At 47.5% G+C, this 23320-nt stretch overlaps 3 protein-coding genes across 4 annotated transcripts in view; 2 read left to right on the top strand and 1 right to left on the bottom strand.

Moving 5' to 3' along the window:
• The window catches only part of LOC139223924 (zinc finger and BTB domain-containing protein 47-like), a 2583-nt gene extending 118 nt beyond the window's left edge, over window positions 1-2465 (top strand). Inside the window, exons 2-4 of the mRNA XM_070855929.1 lie at window positions 619-1067; window positions 1167-1602; window positions 2019-2465. Of these exons, the coding sequence (XP_070712030.1) occupies window positions 636-1067; window positions 1167-1602; window positions 2019-2407 (1257 nt within the window). The 5' untranslated portion in view covers window positions 619-635 and the 3' untranslated portion in view covers window positions 2408-2465. The remainder of the gene's footprint in view (window positions 1-618; window positions 1068-1166; window positions 1603-2018) is intronic.
• Window positions 2466-3270: 805 nt separating this feature from the next.
• On the bottom strand, window positions 3271-9484 carry fbxo3 (F-box protein 3). 2 transcript variants are annotated; one of them, XM_070855678.1, is made up of 12 exons: window positions 9331-9484; window positions 8515-8604; window positions 7532-7695; window positions 6990-7104; window positions 6699-6903; window positions 6358-6403; window positions 6144-6228; window positions 5900-6022; window positions 5346-5461; window positions 5153-5260; window positions 4513-4595; window positions 3271-4424 (listed from the first exon to the last, which is right to left on the bottom strand). In XM_070855678.1, the coding sequence occupies exons 1-12, from the start codon at window positions 9423-9425 to the stop codon at window positions 4269-4271; spliced, it is 1386 nt and encodes a 461-aa protein (XP_070711779.1). In that variant the 5' UTR covers window positions 9426-9484; the 3' UTR covers window positions 3271-4268. The 2 variants fall into 2 exon arrangements, with proteins under 2 accessions (XP_070711779.1, XP_070711780.1); XM_070855679.1 differs by having other exon boundaries at window positions 3271-4421; window positions 9331-9481.
• Window positions 9485-12295: 2811 nt separating this feature from the next.
• f2 (coagulation factor II (thrombin)) lies at window positions 12296-22575 on the top strand. Its single transcript, XM_070855672.1, has 15 exons — window positions 12296-12368; window positions 13356-13436; window positions 16102-16181; window positions 16386-16410; window positions 16605-16670; window positions 17986-18094; window positions 18317-18453; window positions 18609-18902; window positions 19136-19252; window positions 20082-20208; window positions 20872-21039; window positions 21123-21296; window positions 21377-21555; window positions 21933-22003; window positions 22421-22575. The coding sequence occupies exons 1-15, from the start codon at window positions 12296-12298 to the stop codon at window positions 22571-22573; spliced, it is 1854 nt and encodes a 617-aa protein (XP_070711773.1). The 3' UTR covers window positions 22574-22575.
• The last annotated feature ends 745 nt before the right edge of the window (window positions 22576-23320 follow it).

The raw sequence follows: 23320 nt of genomic DNA, 5'->3' as shown, positions 1-23320 counted from the left end.
GCAGTTGGGCGGAAACGATGGTTTAAAATGTGTTTTTTGAGTGTGTTAGCCCGGGAGCTAGCCCGTCAGCTGTGGTCCGTTATCCGGCTGTGTTTAAGCGTGTTTACGCTCAGCACGCTGAGGTCACTGACCCGGAACCGACCCGGAACAATGTGTGAACACAGGAAGCTCAATGTAGACACAAAGCTCCATTATAACAGAGTCCTGTCGGATGTTTTTGGTAAAAATGCGAAAATTTCAATGAAGTCTGGTTAAAGGCGTGTATAAAATTCACTTTAAACAAGCTGGAACCAGAGAATTTAGACGTTGTTCATTTAAAAAATGACCGGAAACCGATTAATTGATTATCTGATTAGTTGCCTATTAGTCGACGACCAATCGGCCGATCGTTGCAGCTCTATGGTCATTAAACCTGCACTTCCTGTGAGTATTTCATAATAAAAGCCTTGTTAGGCGATGAATGTGCACTGAAATGTTGTTTTACTTTTTAGTGTTTTTTTAGAGAACGAAATGTTTAATAAAACGAGTCGGTTTAGTTTCCCAGAAAGACGCCATGTGAGTTTTAAACGGTTGTGATGCACTTCCTGTCCCTGACGGCGTGCTCTCTGTCCTCTGCAGCCTCTGGAGACGCCGCCATGTCGGTCATCATACAGACCCGAGGGGAGGTGGGCGGCGGCGTGGCGGCCCACCTCCAGTGCCCCCTCTGTGGCCATTTCTCCAAGAGCCACGCCCACCAGCTGTCCCACATGGCGGCCTCCCACCCCGCCTGCCTGGACGGCGTGGCGGTGGGTCGCCTTGGCAACATCGTGATGTACCAGAGCACGGCGCGGCTGTTCCACTGCGCCGACTGCTTCTTCACCAGCAAGGACTTCACCAAACTGTACAAGCACATCATCTCCAGACACTGTGTGGACCAACCAGAGGGGGGAGGGGAGGACGGCGAGAGCGAGAAGGGCGAGGAGAAGGCTGCAGAGGAGGGCGAGGAGGAGGAGGAGGGAGGGAAGGATGCTCCTAAGAGTAAGAGGAGCAGTGAGGAGGAGGAGGAGGAGGAGGAGGGAGGGAAGGATGCTCCTAAGAGGAAGAGGAGCAGTGAGGAGGAGGAGGAGGAGGAGGAGGGAGGGAAGGATGCTCCTAAGAGGAAGAGGAGCAGCGAGGAGGAGGAGGAGGAGGAGGGAGGGAAGGATGCTCCTAAGAGGAAGAGGAGCAGCGAGGCGGAGGAGGAGGAGGAGGAGGGTGGGCGTGATGAAGATGGCGCCCCCCAGAGGCCGGAGAGCGAAGGCGATGAGAGCGTGCTGGCGTTCGACGGCGGCGTTTACCGCTGCCTGATCTGCGGCTGGAAGAACAAGCTGAGAGCTCTGGGATTCAACCACGTGGTGAGGAAGCACGACATCCCCAAAGTGTTGGCGGCCCAGGCCGTCAGACGGGCCGCCGCCCACGCCGCCGGCGCCAAGCAGGCGCAGGGCGGGGGGGCGGAGGAGGAGGAGGTCAGCGGGCTGAGCGGGGAGCTGCTGAAGGAGGAGATGGAGGCGACGGCCAAAGTGGTTCGCTTCATCTCCAACCGCTACGTCTGCCTCATCTGTGGCTGGAAGACCAAGCTCAAAGGTACTAACGTTCTGACGTTCTGACGTTCTGTCCTCAGCTTCTACTGTTCCAAGGGTTCTGCAGTTCAAGGTTCAAGGTCGATGTTCTGCTCAGAGGTTCATCTGCTCAAAGGTTGTGCTGTTCTAGGATTCTATTGTTGTACTGAGGTTCTACTGTTCTAAATCTCTACACCTGCATGAGGACGGTTAAACACTTGAGCATCAAACTTTTGGCCATAATGAATCATTTCTTCAAACACACCAGACTCCATTCACAAAAACACTGATTTTAGCTCACAGACCAACAACACAAACACACTGACTGATGGAGGCAGCAGCAGACTGGCAGCTCCTGTGTTCTGGGAGCTAAAATCCCTGTTTTTGTGAATGGAGTCTGGTGTGTGTGGATCTCACAGGTCTTTCTCGGTGTCCCTGCAGGCTTTGCCATCAGCCACGTGGTGCGCAGCCACGACGTGGAGCGTCCGTACGGCTGTAAGGACTGTAAACGCTCCTTCTTCCTGCCCAGCCGGCTGCAGCAGCACGTCAGGGCGGCGCACCGGCCCGGCCGCTACGCCTGCCCCTTCTGCTGCTTCAGGTCCCACTTCCTGGGGGGCTTCAGGAGGCACTGCAGCCGCTGCAACGCCCGCAGGGAGGAAGAGGAGGGAGGAGGAGCAGGAAGAGGAGCAGGAGGAAGAGGAGGAGCAGCAGGAGGAGGAGGGCAGGGGGAGCATGACGAGGAGGAAGAGGGAGAGGAGAAGAAGGAGGGGAGAGGGAGGAGGAAGAGGAGGAGAACAGGGAAGGTGATGGAGCTGGAGGAGGAGGATTGATCCTCCATCTTTGTTTCCTTCTGTTTGCATGTTGCTGTTTGGTGATCTGTGATGGTCAATAAAGGTTTTTTAAAGAATTTGGCTGTTTAGACTGAAGAGTTTGTTCTCTGAAAGGATTCTTACAAGAGAACTCTGGTGCTTTTAATCCTCGGCCACATTTTACATGTTGGTTTGTAGTCGTTATATTGCTCTCTGCAGACACACCAGACTCCATTGAGAAAAACAGTGATTTTAGCTCACAGGACACAGGAGCTGCTGCTCTGCTGCTGCCTCCATTAGTCAGTGTGTTTGTGTTACTGTGTGTTACACAAATGTTGTGTTGGACTCAAACTAAACCTTTAAAACTCCAAAGTCACAGAATGACACAAACAGATTAGCTGATGGAGGCAGCAGCAGACCAGCAGCTCCTGTGTTCTGTGAGCTAAAATCACTGTTTTTCTCAATGGAGTCTGGTGTGTTTGAAGAGAGCGATATAACGTCAGTTTCTAGTCAAGGATCACATTGCAGCCGTTTGGTGGCTGCTGGCTGAGGTGATCTACTGGAGGATTTCTGTCATGGAAAAATTACGATCTAAAACTGAAGAAAACATGATCTACAACTAGTAAAACAGCTTAAAAGTAAAAAAAAAAAAATGCTTTCTAAGAATGAACGATCAGTGACTGAAATAAAATAAAACCTGATATGAAACTGAAAACGTGATGTAAAACTAGAAAACAACCTAAAAGTGTAAGAAGAAGGGAGAAATAAGTAACAAACTGAAAACCTGCGATGATTTTAAAGTGAAAAAGAAGAAATACGAACTACAACCGAAAGAGAAACTGAAAAATTCCAATTGGAACCAAAGAGTGAGCGGAGAGTCTGCAGCCGTGAATACTTGTAGTTTATTTCACCAAAACATACAAAACAAACCACCGATCACATCAGAGAGCGACGGCCTCACACACACACGAAGAAACTAAGAAATCAGCGTCATGTGATCAAACTGCGTGAAAACTAAGCAGGAAACAGCCTCCGTTTGCTCTTCCCGACAAATTAAAAGCCCTCGTTCGTCCACATGATCGCTCTGCCAGCCACCGAAGAAGAATGAGTTGAGGGAGTTGTTTGTTTCTGTGTTTAAGTCATTTTCTTAAAGGAGAACTGCGGCACTTTTAAACCTTTGTCACGTTTGTACATATATTGGTTTGCAGCCGTTTTATCGCTCTTTTCCATCACACCAGACTTCATTAACAAGAACACTAATTTTAGCTCACAGAACACAGGAGCTGCTGTTCTGCTGCTGCTTCAGTTTATTTATTACTCAAATGTTGTGTTGGATCCAAACTAACTCCTAAAAACTATCCAATCGAGGCAGCAGCAGAGCAGCAGCTCCTGTGTCCTGTTCTCTAAAATCCCTGTTTTAGTGAATGTAGTCTGGTGTGTGTGCTGTTTGTGGTTAAACCAAAAGGATCTTCCAGGTCTCTCTCTGTAGGGATCCTTTCCATGATGCTGTCACACACTTAGAATAACACTCTGAGCCTGTCAGTGGATCAAACAAGCTCTTTTAGTGGACCTACTGTGATCAGGTGCAGTTGTCCCAAAGGATCACGTTGCAGCTGACCTGCGTTCGCTTTAAAGACGAGTTGTGCAGCCTGACAGGTGAAACTCGGGGCACCGAACTGAAGGTGTAAAAGTGGAAACAAAAACAGGCTCAGATGTAAAATATGAAGCTGAAGCCGGAAATAAAGTCTAAAAAATGTCAGACTATTCCTTTAATGACGACATGGCTTATAAATATGGTAGAAACTGAATCCCAGAATCCCCTGCTGCCCATCAATCTGACAGTTCAGTGGTTTCCTTGACAACGCTGCAGAGGGGTCGGAGGTCAGATGTGTCGGGGGCACCACGCTCCCTCCAAGGCGGCCATGTTGATCCCCCTCAGGTCGCCGAAGTCGTCGCCGTCTCCGTCGCAGTACTCGCCCCCGTCGTCGTTTTGGTCGTGGTCGTCGAGGCGCGGCGTGAAACTGGTCGACGCTTTCTGCTGGAGATAACGTTAGCGTTAGCCAAGACGTTAGCAGAAATGAAATGTGGCTCAAACAGGTTTGTAGCAGAATCAGTTCGGACTGTACCGTTCGGACCAGCGGCTCTCTGAAGGGGGGGCAGAACATGTGGAACCGAGGGATGGCCACGTGGAACACCTCCTCCTTATTGGCTGCAAGAGAACCCACGTCAGAACAACAAAGAACGTTTTCAGCTGCTTCACTTCAACCCTCTGACCCCTAAACGCTGCTGCTGCTTCTTCTTCTGGTGACGTCGTCTCTTGGAGGACCTTCTTCTTCTTCATGTCCCTAAAATGTGTCCAACCTCAGCTAGAAGGTTCCAGAAGTCAGTGAAGCTTTTTACACTGTGTGGTCGTGTGTAATGTTCACATGCTAACACTATATGCTAACACGCTAACACTGTACGCTAACACGCTAACTAACTAGCATACACACACTACAGACCTACACTAACTTTATTTACCCTATACGCTGGCACGCTAACACGCTAACTAACTAGCATACACACACTACAGACCTACCGACCAAACTGAGCTTTCTGCTGCAAAAAGTCTGTTATAGATTTTACTTTAGGTCCGTTTAAACAGGAACATGCTAACTTGCTAACATGCTAACTACACCTCCAGTGGTGGTGGTTAGGGTTAGGTTAGCCCTGAATGCTAACCTGCGGCTAACTAGTTGGTCTAAACTAGCGTGTTTCTGAGGTTACCCAGTCTGTGGAAGGTGTAGTGACCCTCCATGTACTCCGACGGCGTGGAGAAGGTGGTACAGCTGGCGTACTCGTGGACTTTCCCGGGCGTCATGACGGGAAACTCTCCTGCACAGGTACACAGACACAAAGTCAGCAGCCGGTCACAGCCAATCACAGCCCTACAGGTGGTCATGTGATGCGAGCAGCGTACCGACCACGCCGGGACCCTGGACTTCCTCCACGTTGCCGTCGGAGGTGGTGATTTTCCAGTAACGGCTGTCGAGCTGACAGGCGGCTTCAGGTGGAGCGCTGCTCGACATCTCTATTCTGGAAACACACACTCATTCAGACAGGTGGAGGGACAGGTGGACAGACAGGTGGAGGGACAGGTGGACAGACAGGTGGAGGGACAGGTGGAGGGACAGGTGGACAGACAGGTGGAGGGACAGGTGGAGGGACAGGTGGACAGACAGGTGGACAGAAAGGTGGACAGAAAGGTGGAGGGACAGGTGGACAGAAAGGTGGACAGAAAGGTGGAGGGACAGGTGGACAGACAGGTGGACAGACAGGTGGAGGGACAGGTGGACAGACAGGTGGACAGACAGGTGGAGGGACAGGTGGACAGACAGGTGGAGGGACAGGTGGACAGACAGGTGGAGGGACAGGTGGACAGACAGGTGGAGGGACGGGTGGACAGACAGGTGGACAGACAGGTGGAGGGACGGGTGGACAGACAGGTGGAGGGACGGGTAGACGGACAGGTACCTGATCCGGTAAGTGAAGAAGAAGTGCGGTGGATGGACGGATGAAAGCTCTGGCAGGAAGGAGGTAGAAACAGAGACGGTGATGTCATCAGTCGTCGCCACACAGCCCTCATCGTGCACATACCTGCAGAGAGACACACATGTGACCGTGTGGAGGCACCAGACTCCATTGACAAAAACAGTCGTTCATGTACACTTTAATTCTTCCTTGCTCACACGCCGACTATGAGAAGAGTTTATTTTACCTGAAGATCTGGTCTCTGATGATCGGATACTCTCCTGTGACGACGTTGTGGACGTAGGTCGTGAACCACTCTAAGAAACAGGAGCCTGAACACACACACACACACACACACACTAATGTTCACACAGACCCCTGGATGTGAGACCGAAGGAGCCGTAAAAACACACAGATTCTCTATGAGGTTCTGCAGCTCGTTTCGTGGCGTATGAACAAACCTGTGATGAACATGTCGATGGCCGAAGGGTCCTGAGCCGTCTGGTCCTGAAACAGACAGTCGACAGGTTCGTCAACGTGTTTATCACTCACACTTTATTCATCTTCTCACTGAACTAGCAACATGTTCAGTTTCTCACGTTTACAACAAACCAAACTCCATTCAGATCTGGTCAGATTTAAGAGTCACAGTTGATCTTGAATTGAACCCTGCGTCTTCTGTTTGGTTTTTAAAAAACGGCGCTCAAATTGCATCTAAACTTCAAAGATTTCGCCGTCTGTAAAGCTGGTGCACATGAAGACATTTATTGTGAAAGGGCCGGCGGACAGGAAGGTTACGTACGGGGCAGGGGTAGAAGCTCTCGAACCTGCGGCGCCCCTCTGCGGGCTCCAGGGCCATGTACTGGCTGAGGCCGGTGTGGAAGCAGAAGGTGAGCGGGAGGCAGCGTCTCATCCCCTTCCTCTGCTGGAACCCGCCCGCCGCCGTCTCCACGTCCAGCAGGACCTCCGACCGGTAGTGGTTCGACAGGGACATGCTGCCCATCAACCTGAGGACACACACACACACACAGACGGGTGGTGTTAGACCGAGAGACCGCCACCGTCAGCGAGGCGCCATCAGACAGGTACCGACCCGGGGATGACCAGCTTCTGCCCGTTGTGGATGCGGTACGAGCAGCGGTAGTCGTCAGGAAGTCTGCAGCCAATCTGGGCCTCGATGTCGTTAAGCTCCACCTCTGTGGCGCCCTCTGGTGAGGAAAACAAACATCTACATTCACATGAACAGCTTCTTTCACTGCAGTACAACAACAACAAACAGCCGTTATGTCACTCTCTTCAATCCCACCAGACTACATTCACTAAAACAGGGATTTTAGCTCCCAGGACAGAGGAGCTGCTGCTCTGCTGCTGCCTCCATCAGTCAGTGTGTCCGTGTTATTGTGTGGCTCTGGTGTTTTAAGACATATTTTGGATCCACACTAATACGTTAAAACACCAAAGTCATGGTAAGTAGACCAAACAACTCCTGTATTCCACGAGGTAAAATGACTGTCTTTGTGAATGCAGTCTGGTGGCTTTAAAGAGCGTGATGTAACAGACCTGACCAGCAGGTGTCACTACTGCTAAACAAGGTGTTAATGATTCCTGAGCTCTCAGTCAGATGTGTGGCGTCACCTTTGAGTGATGCGATCATACGGGGACACTTCTGCTGCAGGAAGCTCTTCAGCTGCTCCCAGGCTCTCTTCAGCACCCGGTAATACTGGATGTAGCGGCCCAGGTCCCTGTAGTACTGTTTGAACAGACAGTACCAGGACAGGCCGCTCTGCAGCCGGTCCGCACTGAACACACACACACACACACACATATATATGAGCACACGACTTTAAAAGGAGAACTCCAGTGTTTTCAAACCTGGGCCCTATTTGTAGGTCCACTAAAAGAGCTTGTTTGATCCACTGACAGGCTCAGAGTGTTATTCTAAGTGTGTGACAGCATCATGGAAAGGATCCCTACAGAGAGAGACCTGGAAGATCCTTTTGGTTTAACCACAAACAGCACACACACCAGACTACATTCACTAAAACAGGGATTTTAGAGAACAGGACACAGGAGCTGCTGCTCTGTTTACTGTGACGTTGGTGATTTAACATGTTAGCTTGAATCTGAACTAATTCTTTAAAAACATCAAAATCACACAACAGCACAAACAAACCAAATGATAAAAGCAGCAGCAGACCAGCAGCTCCTGTGTTCTGGGAGGTAAAATCCCTCTTTTGGTGAATGGAGTCTGGTGGATGTACGGGACTAATTCCAACACTTTTTGTACCTGCTAGTCGCGGCAATCTGCCTTTGAACTAAAACCCTCAGAGGTTTTAAAGCCTTACGATCTGATGTCTTCTGTGATTCTTGTTACTGTTTGATGGAACAGCTCCTCTAATTCCTGTTTACAGTGTTTACAGTGTTTCAGTGGCTGCTGCTTGTTGTCAGAGATCTAAATACAGGACCCAGAGTTCTCCTCCAACATGGAGATAAACAGAAGGAATTCTACTAAAATAAGTGGAAGTGCTCTTTACAGACATCCCGTCCCTCAGAGGGAGTCAGAGGACGAGTTCCAGTATTCCAAGTGTTTCCTGTGAAGTAGTTTTCCCAGTACTCACTCTGTGAGCAGCCAGTGTCTGGAGCACAGGGTCCTCCACAGAGGGTTGTGTTTGGACAGGTCACTGAGCCTCCTGCTGACGAAGCTACAGCTAACACACACACACACACACACACACACACACACACACACACACACACACACACACACATTAGACAGTGCATATACAAAGACACTACTTGTGGACTTTCACTGCTGATACTTTAACCACATGAAGCTAACAGTACCTCACAGCTACAAGCTAACCAACGTAAACAAGCAGTTAGCAGCAGTTAGCATGCGGCTAGCTGAGCACACAGATCTCTATCTTAATACAGCCTCCATGTTAGCTCGGGGCTACATGACAGCTGCTGATTGGCTCTGACTTTAATCAATATTTTAATCCAATCGATATGTATCTCCTCTTCCTGTCACTCTTTATTAGGCAATAGCACGGGACCAGCAGACAGCTAGCTAGTTAGACAACATTAGCTTCACCGATAGTACTGCTGTCGGGTTTCTTCTGTCAGTCTGTCTCACCCCAGCACCTGTCTGTCTCACCCCAGCACCTGTCTGTCTCACCCCAGCACCTGTCTGTCTCACCCCAGCAGCTGTCTGTCTCACCCCAGCACCTGTCTGTCTCACCCCAGCAGCTGTCTTTCTGTCCCTGTTGTTGTTAGCCTGTTAGCTTAGCCGCTAGCTGCAGACGCACTGCGGCTTGTTTACGTCTCCGTTATCGAACACACACCGTTTACCGGCCGGCCCCGGTGTGTGTGTGTGTGTGTGTGTGTGTGTGTGTGAGGGTCCGGGGGGGCTGGCTCCGGTCTCCGGGACTTACTGGACCAGGTCTCTGTAGCCCAGGAAGGACAAAATGTGGAGCAGCGGGTCTGAGGGGAGCTGGTCCATCCGTAACTCCGAGGAGGCGGCGGCCATTGTTAGCAACGCTTCTTCTTCGCTGCTCTTTTTAAAGACAGCTGCCAACGTCAGAGCGGGTGAGCGCCACCTGCTGTGTGGGAGTGACGCCTACAATGACCAGGTAACCTGCCCTCACCTGACTAATCAGTCACACTGATGTCATCAGGTCATACCTGCTAATAATAACTTCAGAATATAAACTACAGCAACACAAGAAGAGTAGCAGGTACTGTGAGGTAACACAGGTGTTCTCCTCAGGTACCAGCTCTGTTCCTGCTCCAGCAGCTCTGATCAAACACTTTCTCTGACTAAATATTTGCTCTGCAGAGTCAGATGGACTTTGTGTGTTTAACTTCTTTAAAACCACTTTGTTTTTCTCCCTCTACGTCGGTAGTCTGTCGTTTTAGCTGCTCGCCGTCCGCGGTGAGATTTAAAGGTGCGACAGGATCGGACCCCCCCACGCTCTCACCTGACCCCCCCACGCTCTCACCTGACCCCCCCACGCTCTCACCTGACCCCCGACCCGTTCATTTACACAGGTGACCGCTTTCTAAACAGCTCGGGAACACAAAGTCAGAGCGGTCAGCGCCGTTGTCACGGTGACGGGACGAGTTCAGTGGCCCAGTGACACTTCCTGTGGGACGGCCGGCAGGTCTGAACACCTGGAGGGGGCGGGGCTGAACACCTGGAGGGGGCGGGGCTGAACACCTGGAGTGTAAAAGCACCCTGAAGGCCACTCCACCCTAGGGGCACTGCATCAGGTGTTCTCCACTGGAGGGGTAACCTGGGGGGGGGCTGCATCAGGTGTTCTCCACTGGAGGGGTAACCTGGGGGTACTGCATCAGGTGTTCTCCACTGGAGGGGTAACCTGGGGGGCCTGCATCAGGTGTTCTCCACTGGAGGGGTAACCTGGGGGGGGGGCTGCATCAGGTGTTCTCCACTGGAGGGGTAACCTGGGGGGGGGGCTCCATCAGGTGTTCTCCACTGGAGGGGTAACCTGGGGGTACTGCATCAGGTGTTCTCCACTGGAGGGGTAACCTGGGGGGGGGGCTGCATCAGGTGTTCTCCACTGGAGGGGTAACCTGGGGGGCTTGCATCAGGTGTTCTCCACTGGAGGGGTAACCTGGGGGGGGGCTGCATCAGGTGTTCTCCACTGGAGGGGTAACCTGGGGGGCTTGCATCAGGTGTTCTCCACTGGAGGGGTAACCTGGGGGGCCTGCATCAGGTGTTCTCCACTGGAGGGGTAACCTGGGGGGGGGGCTGCATCAGGTGTTCTCCACTGGAGGGGTAACCTGGGGGGTACTGCATCAGGTGTTCTCCACTGGAGGGGTAACCTGGGGGGGGGGCTGCATCAGGTGTTCTCCGCTGGAGGGGTAACCTGGGGGGGGGGCTGCATCAGGTGTTCTCCCCCGGAGGGTTAACCTGGGGGGGGGCTGCATCAGGTGTTCTCCACTGGAGGGGTAACCTGGGGGGCGGCTGCATCAGGTGTTCTCCACTGGAGGGGTAACCTGGGGGGGGGGCTGCATCAGGTGTTCTCCGCTGGAGGGGTAACCTGGGGGGGGGGCTGCATCAGGTGTTCTCCCCCGGAGGGTTAACCTGGGGGGGGGGCTGCATCAGGTGTTCTCCCCCGGAGGGTTAACCTGGGGGGGGGGGCTCCATCAGGTGTTCTCCCCCGGAGGGTTAACCTGGGGGGGGGGCTGCATCAGGTGTTCTCCACTGGAGGGGTAACCTGGGGGGGGGCTGCATCAGGTGTTCTCCACTGGAGGGGTAACCTGGGGGTACTGCATCAGGTGTTCTCCACTGGAGGGGTAACCTTGGGGGGGGGCTGCATCAGGTGTTCTCCACTGGAGGGGTAACCTGGGGGGCCTGCATCAGGTGTTCTCCACTGGAGGGGTAACCTGGGGGGGGGCTGCATCAGGTGTTCTCCACTGGAGGGGTAACCTGGGGGGGGGGCTGCATCAGGTGTTCTCCGCTGGAGGGGTAACCTGGGGGGGGGGCTGCATCAGGTGTTCTCCCCCGGAGGGTTAACCTGGGGGGGGGCTGCATCAGGTGTTCTCCACTGGAGGGGTAACCTGGGGGGCCTGCATCAGGTGTTCTCCACTGGAGGGGTAACCTGGGGGGCGGCTGCATCAGGTGTTCTCCACTGGAGGGGTAACCTGGGGGGCGGCTGCATCAGGTGTTCTCCACTGGAGGGGTAACCTGGGGGGGGGGCTGCATCAGGTGTTCTCCGCTGGAGGGGTAACCTGGGGGGGGGGCTGCATCAGGTGTTCTCCCCCGGAGGGTTAACCTGGGGGGGGGGCTGCATCAGGTGTTCTCCCCCGGAGGGTTAACCTGGGGGGGGGGCTCCATCAGGTGTTCTCCCCCGGAGGGTTAACCTGGGGGGGGGGGCTGCATCAGGTGTTCTCCACTGGAGGGGTAACCTGGGGGGGGGGGCTGCATCAGGTGTTCTCCACTGGAGGGGTAACCTGGGGGGGGGGCTCCATCAGGTGTTCTCCACTGGAGGGGTAACCTGGGGGGGGGGCTCCATCAGGTGTTCTCCACTGGAGGGGTAACCTGGGGGGGGGGGGCTGCATCAGGTGTTCTCCACTGGAGGGGTAACCTGGGGGGGGGGGCTGCATCAGGTGTTCTCCACTGGAGGGTCTCTCTGCTTGTTTACCTTGTGTGTGCAGGAACCTCGGTCCTGATCACAGCTGATGAGTCAAAGTAAACAAGCAGGACTCACATCAAACATGTCGACTCACTCTTTGACCCTCTGGTCAATAACCCCACCCCCCCTCACCCCCTCACCCCCCCTCACAGACACAGAGGGGCAGACGGAGTCGGGGAGGCACACTGAGCGCTGAGTCGGCCGGATCTGGTTCTACGGTTCTGCTCGGAGGTTCTGGATCATGGCGGAACCCACGTCCAAACCAGCCGCCGTTCTGCTGCTGGTTCTGCTGCACGGCTGCCTGGCCGACGACGGTACCTTTACTAGACTGGTGGGACGGGTAGTCGGGGGACTAGTCATGGTAGCTGGCAGTGGTTAGTGTTGAGGTGTACTACAGTCAGAGGGAAGGTGCTCAGGATGGAGTAATACTCACATACTGAAGTATTTGTTGGTACATTTGTAGTATTTTTACTGCGTCTGACTCTTTAAACCACTTCCTGCTTTTTTATTCTCAATATTTGACTGAAATGTAAAACCAGAACCAGAAGTGGAGGATAAGTGAGTACTTTTACTTCAAGTACTGCACCTGAGTAATGAGTACTTCCATTTACTGCGTCTTTATACTTCTACTCTGAGTAAATGCTGTACTTTTACTGCATATATTATATCTGACTGACGGCACTAATCCACCAACACCACTTTTACTGCACTATGTGTCAAGTACTTTTACTTCAAGTACTTCATGCTGCTGTACTTGTCTCAGTGAGGTATTAGTACTTTTACTTGAAGTACTTTTACTTGAAGTACTTTTACTGCAGTACTTTTACTTGAAGTACTTGTACTTGAAGTACTTTTACTTGAAGTACTTTTACTGCAATACTTTTACTTGAAGTACTTTTACTGCAGTACTTTTACTTGAAGTACTTTTACTGCAGTATTTTTACTTCAAGTACTTTTACTTGAAGTAGTTGTACTTGAAGTACCTTTACTTCAAGTACTTTTACTTCAAGTACCTTTACTTCAAGTACTTTTACTTCAAGTACCTTTACTTGAAGTACCTTTACTTCAAGTACTTGTACTTGAAGTACTTGTACTGCAGTACTTTTACTTGAAGTACTTGTACTGCAGTACTTGTACTTGAAGTACTTGTACTGCAGTACCTTTACTTGAAGTACTTGTACTGCAGTACCTTTACTTGAAGTACTTGTACTGCAGTACTTTTACTTGAAGTACTTGTACTGCAGTACTTTTACTTGAAGTACTTGTACTGCAGTACAGCTGACACAGTCACTCTGTTGTAGTTTTTCTCGGCAGCCAGGCAGCGTCTCAGGTGTTGGTGAGAAGCCGACGGGCGAACTCTCTGTTTGAGGAGGTGAAGCCAGGTAAGTGTGCTATTATTGATTAGTTATCAGTTAGTATTGATTAGTTATCAGTTATCATTGATTAGTTATCAGTTAGTATTGATTAGTTATCATTGATTAGTTATCAGTTATTATTGATTAGTTATCAGTTATCATTGATTAGTTGTCAGTTAGTATTGATTAGTTATCAGTTATCTTTGATAAGTTATTATTGATTAGTTATCAGTTATTATTGATTAGTTATCAGTTAGTATTGATTAGTTATCAGTTATCTTTGATAAGTTATTATTGATTAGTTATCAGTTATTATTGATTAGTTATCATTGATTAGTTATCAGTTATTATTGATTAGTTATCAGTTATCATTGATTAGTTATCAGTTAGTATTGATTAGTTATCATTGATTAGTTATCAGTTATTATTGATTAGTTATCAGTTATCATTGATTAGTTATCAGTTAGTATTGATTAGTTATCAGTTATCTTTGATAAGTTATTATTGATTAGTTATCAGTTAGTATTGATTAGTTATCAGTTATCTTTGATAAGTTATTATTGATTAGTTATCAGTTATTATTGATTAGTTATCATTGATTAGTTATCAGTTATTATTGATTAGTTATCAGTTATCATTGATTAGTTATCAGTTAGTATTGATTAGTTATCATTGATTAGTTATCAGTTAGTATTGATTAGTTATCATTGATTAGTTATCAGTTATTATTGATTAGTTATCAGTTATCATTGATTAGTTGTCAGTTAGTATTGATTAGTTATCAGTTATCTTTGATAAGTTATTATTGATTAGTTATCAGTTATTATTGATTAGTTATCAGTTTGTATTGATTAGTTATCAGTTATCTTTGATTAGTTATTATTGATTAGTTATCAGTTATTATTGATTAGTTATCATTGATTAGTTATCAGTTATTATTGATTAGTTATCAGTTATCATTGATTAGTTATCAGTTAGTATTGATTAGTTATCATTGATTAGTTATCAGTTATTATTGATTAGTTATCAGTTATCATTGATTAGTTATCAGTTAGTATTGATTAGTTATCAGTTATCTTTGATAAGTTATTATTGATTAGTTATCAGTTAATATTGATTAGTTATCAGTTATCTTTGATAAGTTATTATTGATTAGTTATCAGTTATTATTGATTAGTTATCATTGATTAGTTATCAGTTATTATTGATTAGTTATCAGTTATCATTGATTAGTTATCAGTTAGTATTGATTAGTTATCATTGATTAGTTATCAGTTAGTATTGATTAGTTATCATTGATTAGTTATCAGTTATTATTGATTAGTTATCAGTTATCATTGATTAGTTGTCAGTTAGTATTGATTAGTTATCAGTTATCTTTGATAAGTTATTATTGATTAGTTATCAGTTATTATTGATTAGTTATCAGTTAGTATTGATTAGTTATCAGTTATCTTTGATAAGTTATTATTGATTAGTTATCAGTTATTATTGATTAGTTATCATTGATTAGTTATCAGTTATTATTGATTAGTTATCAGTTATCATTGATTAGTTATCAGTTAGTATTGATTAGTTATCATTGATTAGTTATCGGTTATTATTGATTAGTTATCAGTTATTATTGATTAGTTATCAGTTATTATTGATTAGTTATCAGTTAGTATTGATTAGTTATCAGTTATCTTTGATAAGTTATTATTGATTAGTTATCAGTTATTATTGATTAGTTATCATTGATTAGTTATCAGTTATCATTGATTAGTTATCAGTTAGTATTGATTAGTTATCATTGATTAGTTATCAGTTATTATTGATTAGTTATCAGTTATCATTGATTAGTTATCAGTTAGTATTGATTAGTTATCAGTTATCTTTGAGAAGTTATTATTGATTAGTTATCAGTTATTATTGATTAGTTATCAGTTATCATTGATTAGTTATCATTGGTTAGTTATCAGTTATTAATGATTAGTTATCATTGGTTAGTTGTCAGTTATTATTGATCAGTTATCAGTTATTATTGATTAGTTATCATTGATTGGTTATTACTTATCATTGATTGGTTATCAGTTATTATTGATTAGTTATCATTTATTTTTGATCACTTATTAGTTATTATTGATTAGTTATCCATTAGTATTGATTAGTTATCATTGATTAGTCATCAGTTATCATTAATTAGTTATCAGTTATCATTGAATAGTTATCAGTTATCATAGATTAGTTATTATTGATTAGTTATCAGTTATCTTTAATAAGTTATTATTGATTAGTTATCAGTTATTATTGATTAGTTATCAGTTATTGATTAGCTATCAGTTATTATTGATTAGTTATCAGTTATTGATTAGTTATCAGTTATCTTTGATAAGTTATTATTGATTAGTTATCAGTTATTGATTAGTTATCAGTTATCATTGATTAGTTATCAGTTATCATTGATTAGTTATTAGTGATGGCAGCAGTGGTTCCTGTTTGAGTTCTAATGTTGATTTTTCAGAGTAAAACTATAATCTAATAAACAATAATAATTGTTGAGGTTGAAAGTGATCAAACACGTTTATTATTATTCTTTATTCTCTGAATGTGTCACATGTTTCTGATGTGAGGTAAAAACACAGAAGTACACAGAAGTATTAGTAGTACTACCCGCAGTACTACCTGCAGTACTAACGTGTACTCTGTCCAGGGAACCTGGAGAGAGAGTGTGTGGAGGAGATCTGTGACCATGAAGAAGCTCGTGAGGTGTTTGAACAGACGGATAAAACAGTACGCCGCCATTTTGTTCTGCTTCCACTGCTACTACTAACAATTCTACCACTAACAGTACTAACTACTGCTAACAGTACTACCAACAGTACTACTAGTTGCAGTATTATTAGTTACAGTACTACAGCGGACAGTATTACTACTACTTGAACTATTAGTTAACAGTGATTCTAGTTAACTGACCAGAAACTCTCTCCTCTTCAGGAAAAGTTCTGGGCGAAATATCTGGGTGAGTACTACTACAGGTACTACAGGTACTACAGGTACTACAAGTACTACAGGTACTACTACTCACTACACACAGTAACTCATGAATGAGTCTGGACAGAAATGTAAATATTTATTGTTAAACTGTCTCTCTCTCCCTATCTCTCTCTCCCCTGTCTCTCTACCTGTCTCTCTCTCTCCCTGTCTTTCTCTCAGACTGTAAGGGGACTCAGTCTCTGAGGACTCAGCAGAACATCGACATGGTCCGACAGTGTATAGAAGGTAAACAGGAACAGCTGGAACACAGAGAGAGAACACCTTACCCGAGTCTGTTACCTGAGTGTGTTACCTGAGTGTCACCTGAGTGTGTTACCTGAGTGTGTTACCTGAGTGTCACCTGAGTCTGTTACCTGAGTCTGTTACCTGAGTGTCACCTGAGTCTGTTACCTGAGTCTGTTACCTGAGTCTGTTACCTGAGTGTGTTACCTGAGTGTGTTACCTGAGTCTGTTACCTGAGTGTGTTACCTGAGTGTTACCTGAGTGTGTTACCTGAGTGTGTTACCTGAGTGTGTTACCTGAGTGTTACCTGAGTGTGTTACCTGAGTGTGTTACCTGAGTGTTACCTGAGTGTGTTACCTGAGTGTGTTACCTGAGTGTTACCTGAGTGTTACCTGAGTGTGTTACCTGAGTGTGTTACCTGAGTCTGTTACCTGAGTGTGTTACCTGAGTGTTACCTGAGTCTGTTACCTGAGTGTTACCTGAGTGTTACCCGTGTGTTACCCGAGTGTTACCCGTGTGTTACCCGAGTGTTACCCGAGTGTTACCCGTGTGTTACCCGAGTGTTACCCGAGTGTTACCCGTGTGTTACCCGTGTGTTACCCGAGTGTTACCCGTGTGTTACCCGTGTGTTACCCGAGTGTTACCCGTGTGTTACCCGTGTGTTACCCGAGTGTTACCCGTGTGTTACCCGTGTGTTACCCGTGTGTTACCCGAGTGTTACCCGTGTGTTACCCGTGTGTTACCCGAGTGTTACCCGTGTGTTACCCGAGTGTTACCCGTGTGTTACCCGAGTGTTACCCGAGTGTTACCCGTGTGTTACCCGTGTGTTACCCGAGTGTTACCCGAGTGTTACCCGTGTGTTACCCGAGTGTTACCCGAGTGTGTTACCCTAGTGTTACCCGTGTGTTACCTGAGTGTTACCCGTGTGTTACCCGAGTGTGTTACCCTAGTGTTACCCGTGTGTTACCTGAGTGTTACCCGTGTGTTACCCGAGTGTGTTACCCGAGTGTGTTACCCGAGTGTTACTGAGTGTTACCCGTGTGTTACCCGAGTGTTACCCGTGTGTTACCCGAGTGTTACCCGAGTGTGTTACCTGAGTGTTACCCGTGTGTTACCCGAGTGTGTTACCCGTGTGTTACCCGTGTGTTACCCGTGTGTTACCTGAGTGTTACCCGTGTGTTACCCGAGTGTGTTACCCTAGTGTTACCCGTGTGTTACCTGAGTGTTACCCGTGTGTTACCCGAGTGTTACCCGTGTGTTACCCGAGTGTTACCCGAGTGTGTTACCTGAGTGTTACCTGTGTGTTACCTGTGTGTAGGTCAGTGTATCTCTGGCTCAGGTGTGAACTATGAGGGAAGCGTCAACATCACAGCTTCAGGGAGAGTCTGTCAACACTGGAGCCACAGCTTCCCTCACCCCATCATCAGGTAACCAGCTAACTAACCTAACTAACCAACCCATTGACTAACTTACTAACTGACTAACCAAGTGACCAGCTACAGAACTAACCAGCTGACTGACTGACTGACTGACCAATTCACCAAGTAACCAACTAACTGGCTGAGTGTCACCTGTCTCTCTCTCTCTCCACCTGTCTATCTCTCTCTCTGTACCTGTCTCTCTCTCTCTCTATCTGTCTCTCTCTCTAGGGAGTATAACGCCTCGGAGCCCGACAGCGTTCTCCAGGAGAACTTCTGCCGTAACCCTGACAACCTTGCTGATGGTCCCTGGTGTTTCACTCAGGACCCGTCGGTCCAGAAGGAGGCCTGCAGGGTGCCCACATGTGGTGAGTACCACACGGTTCTAGTACTACTGACTAGTAATACTGACTAGTACTACCAGCAGGGTGCTACTGACAAAGTATTATAAACAGACTACCCTTAACGGAGTACTACTAACCAGGTACTACTAACCGGGCACTACTAACTCTCTTCCTTCCAGGTGAGGTGTTTGTCCCGCCCACTGTGGCCCCTAAACCAATCAGAACCGGCGCCTGTTTGCCGAACTACGGCATCGACTATGTTGGCGACCTGTCCGTCAGCCTGGGGGGCCACGCCTGCCTGCTGTGGGCGTCGCCGGTGGCCGTCAACCTCAGCCGGAACAAAGAGTTCATCCCTGAGGTTGGTCTCCAGGGCAACAAGTGCCGTAATCCCGACTACGACCCCGAGGGCCCCTGGTGCTACGTGGAGGTTTCCGGAAACGTGACGATCGACTACTGCGACCTGGAGCTGTGCGGTAAGTACTGCTAGTACTAGTACTACTGCAGCAGGAGTACTAGTACCACTACGTAGCTAGTACTAGTACTCCTGCAGCAGGAGTACTAGTACTACAACCCCACGGATACAAGTACTACTTGTAACTGTCTCTCTCTCTCCACCTGTCTCTCTCTACCTGTCTCTCTCTCTCCACCTGTCTCTCTCTACCTGTCTCTCTCTCTCCACCTGTCTCTCTCCACCTGTCTCTCTCAGAGGACCCGTTGCTAGGGGAGGACTCCACCACGGAGACGGAGGGGAGGGAGCGTTCGGTGGCGAAGCCGACCAGGAAGATGTTCTTCTCTCCGCGGACGTTTGGCCAGGGAGAGAGCAGTGAGTTAACTATAACTAGTCAGCTAGTCATTAACCAGGTAACTAGCTGGTTAACAGTTTAGCTCAGGGAACTGGTTTAGTTTGACTGCTTAAATGCCAAGTTAACTTAAGAGCTTATTAGTGATTAGTTACCAGGTTTACTGACTGGTTGGTTAACTGATGTGACAGGTTAACTGGTCAACTGACTGTTTGACATAAGCAGGCAGACTAAAACACCTTTTAACTGGATGGTTCTCTGGTTTACAGGCTGGTTGACTGACTTACTGACTAAATAACTAACTGTCAAATAGTATTGACTGGTTGCGTCTGTCCAAGGCTACAGCCTGTCCGTCCTTGGGAGCTGGATCTCTCCTTCACTGTGGTGCTCCCGGAGGTTTCTCTTTTCCCACTGGGTTTTTTGAGTTTTTCCTTCCCGAAGAAGGAGGGTCATAAAGGGCAGGTGATGCCTCGGACTGATCCACCGGACTGATCCATTGGCCTCATCGACTGCTGGACTCTTTATTAGATTGTTCGTTCGCTTACACTTGTTTATTTCAGTGAACTTTGTAAAGCACTGTGAGACTCTGTTGGGCCATACAAATAAAATTTAATTGAATTGAATTAACTGGTTGACTGGTTTACTAGCTGGTCATTAAAGAGGAGTACAGGAAACTGGTTAAATGGCAAACTCTCTGACAAATTACCAGGCTGACTATAACTGATATGTTAACGAGTTTACTAATTGGTTACCTGATTAACTAGTCCTTTTAACTGCAAAAGTAACTGGTCTACAGAGTGTTGAACAGATGTGCTGGCTGGTTAGTTAACTGGTTACCTGGTTGTGTCTCAGTGTGTGGAGAGCGCCCTCTGTTCGAGAAGCTGAACAAGCAGGACGTGAAGGAGGCGGAGCTACTGGAGTCGTACAGAGACAAACGAATCGTTGGCGGCGACGACGCTGAGGTGGCCTCGGCACCATGGTAACCACACTTAAAGTAGAGCTCTGGTGTTTCATCCCATGATCCTCTGTGTCCACATCCTGGTGTGTGAGTGACTGGTAGGTAGTAAAAGTGTTGGAACTGGTCCAGTAGATCATCTCAGCCAGCAGACACCAAACGGGCTGCAATGACCAGACTCCATTCATAAAAACAGTAATTTAAAGTCACAGAACACAGGAGTGGTAGGTCTGCTGCTGCCTCCATCAGTTAGTGTGTTTATGTTACTGTGTGTTAAACAAGTATTGAGTTGAATCAGAATGAACCTTTAAAACACCAAAGTCACTCAGTAACACAAACAAACCAGCCGATCGAGGTAGTGTTAGACCATTAACAACCATGTAAAATCCCTGTTTTAGTGAATGTAGTCTGGTGTGTGTGCTGTTTGTGGTTAAACCAAAAGGATCTTCCAGGTCTCTCTCTGTAGGGATCCTTTCCATGATGCTGTCACACACTTAGAATAACACTCTGAGCCTGTCAGTGGATCAAACAAGCTCTTTTAGTGGACCTACTGTGATCAGGTGCAGTTGTCCCAAAGGATCACGTTGCAGCCATTGCAGCCCGTTTGGTGTCTGCTGGCTGAGGTGATCTACTGGACCAGTTCCAACACTTTTTGCTGGTGTGTACAGAACATGTTCTCCTCTGCAGGCAGGTGATGCTGTATAAACGCAGCCCACAGGAGCTGCTGTGTGGAGCCAGTCTGATCAGCGATCAGTGGATCCTCACTGCGGCTCACTGCATCCTCTACCCGCCCTGGAACAAGAACTTCACCATCAACGACATCCTGGTCCGCCTCGGAAAACACAACAGGGCCAAGTAAGACCTCCGGCCTGCACGTCCGAACGGACTCCACCAATCAGAGAACCACACTGACGAGAATATTTGTGATAACTTTCCAGGTTTGAGCGCGCCACCGAAAAGATCGTGGCGATCGACGAAATCATCGTCCACCCAAAGTACAACTGGAGGGAAAACCTGAACCGCGACATCGCCCTGCTGCACATGAGACGGCCCGTCACCTTCAGCGACCAGATCCACCCCGTCTGCCTCCCCAGCAAGAAGGTCGCCAGGATGTAAGACCACCGCACACAGACTCTCTGTCCGCTGTTAAATCGACAATAATCCCAATGGGCTTTTGAATGGGCGTCCGCAGGCTGTTGAGCGAGGGCTATAAGGGCCGAGTGACCGGCTGGGGGAACCTGAAGGAAACCTGGAACCCGGCGGCGAGAAATCTACCAACTGTCCTCCAGCAGATCCACCTGCCCATCGTGGACCAGGACACCTGCCGCAGCTCCACAACCGTCAGGATCACGGACAACATGTTCTGCGCCGGTAACGTTTCTATTCTACGACATGGAAGTCAGGTCACCGCCGCTAAGGAGCTCATGGTTTTGGCGCCGTTTGTTTGTCTGTTGGTCAGGTGGATTGTGGGAAAACTACTGGCCCTATTAATGAGGAATGAGCTGTCAATCATGACGTCACAGCTGCTTCTTAATAGCACAAAAATAACAACTGATCAGAAAAATCAATACGTGAACGCAAATCAGTGCGATAACGACGACCTGAAATGACAGAAACATTTATTTGGGAAGAATGTATTTCTTTTTAGTTCCCATTCGCTAGCATGGAGGGGGCGGGGCTTATAGCGACCTATAGGGGGCGATCAGGTGGTTTGACACGTTTCACATCTCATTCTGTTTGTGCCGCAGGTTTTAAACCAGATGACGCCGAACGAGGAGACGCCTGCGAGGGAGACAGTGGTGGACCGTTTGTGATGAAGGTGACAAACATCTTCCCGTTTGGATTCAGAAACAGACGTTATATCGCTCTCTGCACACACACCAGACTACATTTACAAAAACAGGGATTTTAGCTCACAGGACACAGGAGCTGCTGCTCTGCTGCTGCCTCCATCAGTCAGTGTGTTTGTGTCAGTGTGTGTTAAATAAATATTGTTGGATCTGAACAAACCCTTTACAACACCAAAGTCGCACAATGATGCAAAAAAAATGAAATGATCGAGGCAGCAGCAGACCAGCAACTCTAGTGTAAAATTAGTGTTTTTGTGAATGGAGTTTGGTGTGACATTATTCAGTTTATTACACCAAACTCACATGTGGAGTGTGAGTGCAAATGTGTGATTTCCTGGTTATTAGAACAGTTGAACGTCCTTACATGGTTCTGTTTTCCTGCTCAGTACCCGGCGGAGAACCGCTGGTACCAGATGGGGATTGTGTCGTGGGGCGAAGGCTGCGACCGGGACGGGAAGTACGGCTTCTACACCCACGTGTTCAGGATGAGCCGCTGGATGAGGAAGGTCATCGACAAGGCGGGACAAGACGACGACTAGGAGCGCCCTCTTCCTGTCGTCCCCGTCCAGCGAGATGATGCTAATAAAGTTTTGTCCACATCCTGCCTGCTGACCTCTGGTCTGTTACTGTGACATCAGATCTGTTCATACGACCAGGAGAGACCACGAAGAGAGAAATATTCACCAGCCGAAATCTACCATGGCAAATGTCAGGAAAAACTTATTATATTATATATATATTATTATTATTATTATTATTATCATTATTATTATTATCATTATGGTCACATTTTTCAGCCCTTCAACTATCCAAACCTCAGAGTTCACAGAAAAAAGCAGCAAATGTTCATATTGCAGAAGCTGGTTTGAAAAATGACATTTAATTCATCAATTAATTGTCAAAGTCGATGTTTCAGCTTCACAGACACTTCGAACAACTACAAACCTTTTAGGGTCACTCCCCTGTTTCCCCCCCTGGTCCTCTGTGTCCACATCCTGGTGTCTGAGTGACTGGTAGGTAGTAAAAGTGTTGGAACTGGTCCAGTAGATCACCTCAGCTGTTATGTCGCTCTCTTCAAACACACCAGACTCCATTCATATAAACAATGATTTTACCACACAGAGCACAGGAGCTGCTGGTCTGCTTTCTGTGACTTTGTTCGTTTTAACACATTAGTTTGGATGCAAATTAACCCTTTAAAACACCAAAGTCACTAAACAACACAAACACACTGACTGATGGAGGCAGCAGCAGAGCAGCAGCTCCTGTGTCCTGTTCTCTAAAAT

The sequence above is a fragment of the Pempheris klunzingeri genome, chromosome 24 (assembly GCF_042242105.1).
Source record: "Pempheris klunzingeri isolate RE-2024b chromosome 24, fPemKlu1.hap1, whole genome shotgun sequence".
Taxonomy (NCBI): Eukaryota; Metazoa; Chordata; class Actinopteri; order Acropomatiformes; family Pempheridae; genus Pempheris; species Pempheris klunzingeri.
Note: the sequence above shows the minus strand (reverse complement) of the source record. Positions and strands in the feature narration are given on the sequence as shown.